Source organism: Microtus ochrogaster, chromosome 10, assembly GCF_000317375.1.
Source record: "Microtus ochrogaster isolate Prairie Vole_2 chromosome 10, MicOch1.0, whole genome shotgun sequence".
NCBI lineage: Eukaryota > Metazoa > Chordata > Mammalia > Rodentia > Cricetidae > Microtus > Microtus ochrogaster.
The window spans coordinates 35,060,891-35,062,420 of NC_022016.1; the positions used below are offsets into that span (position 1 = coordinate 35,060,891).

The following is a 1,530-nucleotide window of genomic DNA, read 5'->3' on the forward strand; positions in this document are numbered from 1 at the left end:
AAAAAAAAAAAACAAAAAAAAACCTTAACACTGTTGTTGGCTGTTTAATGACCTCCCCTCATACTCACCAATCAGCTGAGAAGGGATTTTTCTATTTTGTTCACATACATCACCAACTCTTGGCACACAGTAGACACATCGATAGATGTGTTAGCTTAAAACAAAACTCTTTCAAGAATGATCCCCACCTCCCTAAATCATCTGCCTCCAGACTATGAGCCAGAATAAGAACAGATTCACTCTTGCTTGGTGGAGGGGAGGCAAATGTGTAAATTTTCTACTGTGGGGACAATCTGGAGGTCCCAGCCTCACCTGTCATCCCAAAGGCAGTGGAAGTCATTTAGTTGCTCATCAAACACCAATCCAGTACCAACCAATACTCTTGTCTCAGGGTCCATATCCTGCAGGGGCAAAGAAAGAAACACAGATTCATTCAGGTCCCCAATCAAACACTGCATACTGTCCAGCATGGGGAAAATCATTGTTTTGTTTGGTAAAGAAGGCTAAACTGCAGCCAGGATTCTCTCACCAGCCCTTGAAGCCCCACGATCAGGTCTTCTTCAACCGTTTGGCTGAGCTTCTTCATTTTCCCTTTCTTCTTTACCTCTGCTAGATTGGGGCTGGAGTGGGATACAGTACCCTTCTTAACACTTCGCTTCTGCCAATCAAAGAGAAAGATCAGAGTCTGGACATGGCTGGCTGGCTTTCCCTCCCCCCCCTCATCAGGGCCGGGCTGGAGCCTTACCAAGGTGGCGCTGGAGTCCTGAGGGGGCGACTGGGGATTGTGCCTACTCTTTCGCTGCCTGGTAGAAGAATCTTGGCCGGTGGAGGTCATGGCTGAAGGGCCTTCGCTCCTGGAACGGCTCTAGCAGGCGTGTAGGTTGGTGATGAGGTCCTTGGAGTATCCAGAGGACCCCACATCTCTAACCCTTTCCAGGCCCCGCCCCCATTCTAGACCGCATCCTTCACGCTGTTCCCTACTAGTGCCTTCTAAACCCCGCCCCTCAAGGCCATCTTCTGCCACAGAGGAAACCTGGTGTCTTCTGTTCTCCTGGACCTCGCTGCTTTTATACGATTCTCCTTCCTCATCTTGCTTTTTCATTAAACAAGGTAATCCCAGGCTCAATCCGGCTCTTCTAAAACCTGCCCTTTCCAATCACCGCCCCCCCACCCCTCTACTTCCCAAGCCCTTTCATACCTCTAGTCCTCGCCCAGAACGCTTGGCTTCCGCAACCTGCCCACTTCAGCCTATCTCCCCGGACAATCACAGACCTTTCTAGACTGCCAGGCCAGGCTGCAGTGGCCTCGGCACCACCCTTAAAGACCCACTCAACTCCACCTCCTATCGGGCCGAACCCGCACCTTCCACACCTTCTGATCACGACCCGATCCTTTCACCGCGTCCCGCTGCTCAGAAGACTGCCCCTTTCGAGCAGAATCCATTAGACCCCACCCCCTTCTCAGAGCCTAACGTTTAACCAAGCTCCCTCCGCCAGTTCCAAGCCACCGCCCCCTTTCCACACGGCCATC

At 51.7% G+C, this 1,530-nt stretch overlaps 1 protein-coding gene across 8 annotated transcripts in view; it reads right to left on the minus strand.

The window, feature by feature from the left end:
- The window catches only part of Hdac6 (histone deacetylase 6), a 23,858-nt gene that overhangs the window by 22,007 nt on the left and 321 nt on the right, over positions 1 to 1,530 (minus strand). For 3 of the 8 annotated variants that reach the window (XM_026782000.1, XM_005352802.3, XM_013348448.2), the window contains exons 2-4: positions 746 to 865; positions 530 to 658; positions 313 to 401 (exon numbers count right to left, since the gene is read on the minus strand). In XM_026782000.1, coding sequence (XP_026637801.1) covers positions 313 to 401; positions 530 to 658; positions 746 to 865 — 338 coding nt within the window. Of the gene's footprint in view, positions 1 to 312; positions 402 to 529; positions 659 to 745; positions 866 to 1,198; positions 1,328 to 1,362; positions 1,478 to 1,530 lie in introns of those variants that run through there. The other 5 variants (XM_013348447.2, XM_005352805.3, XM_005352804.3 and 2 more) reach the window with 5 other exon arrangements.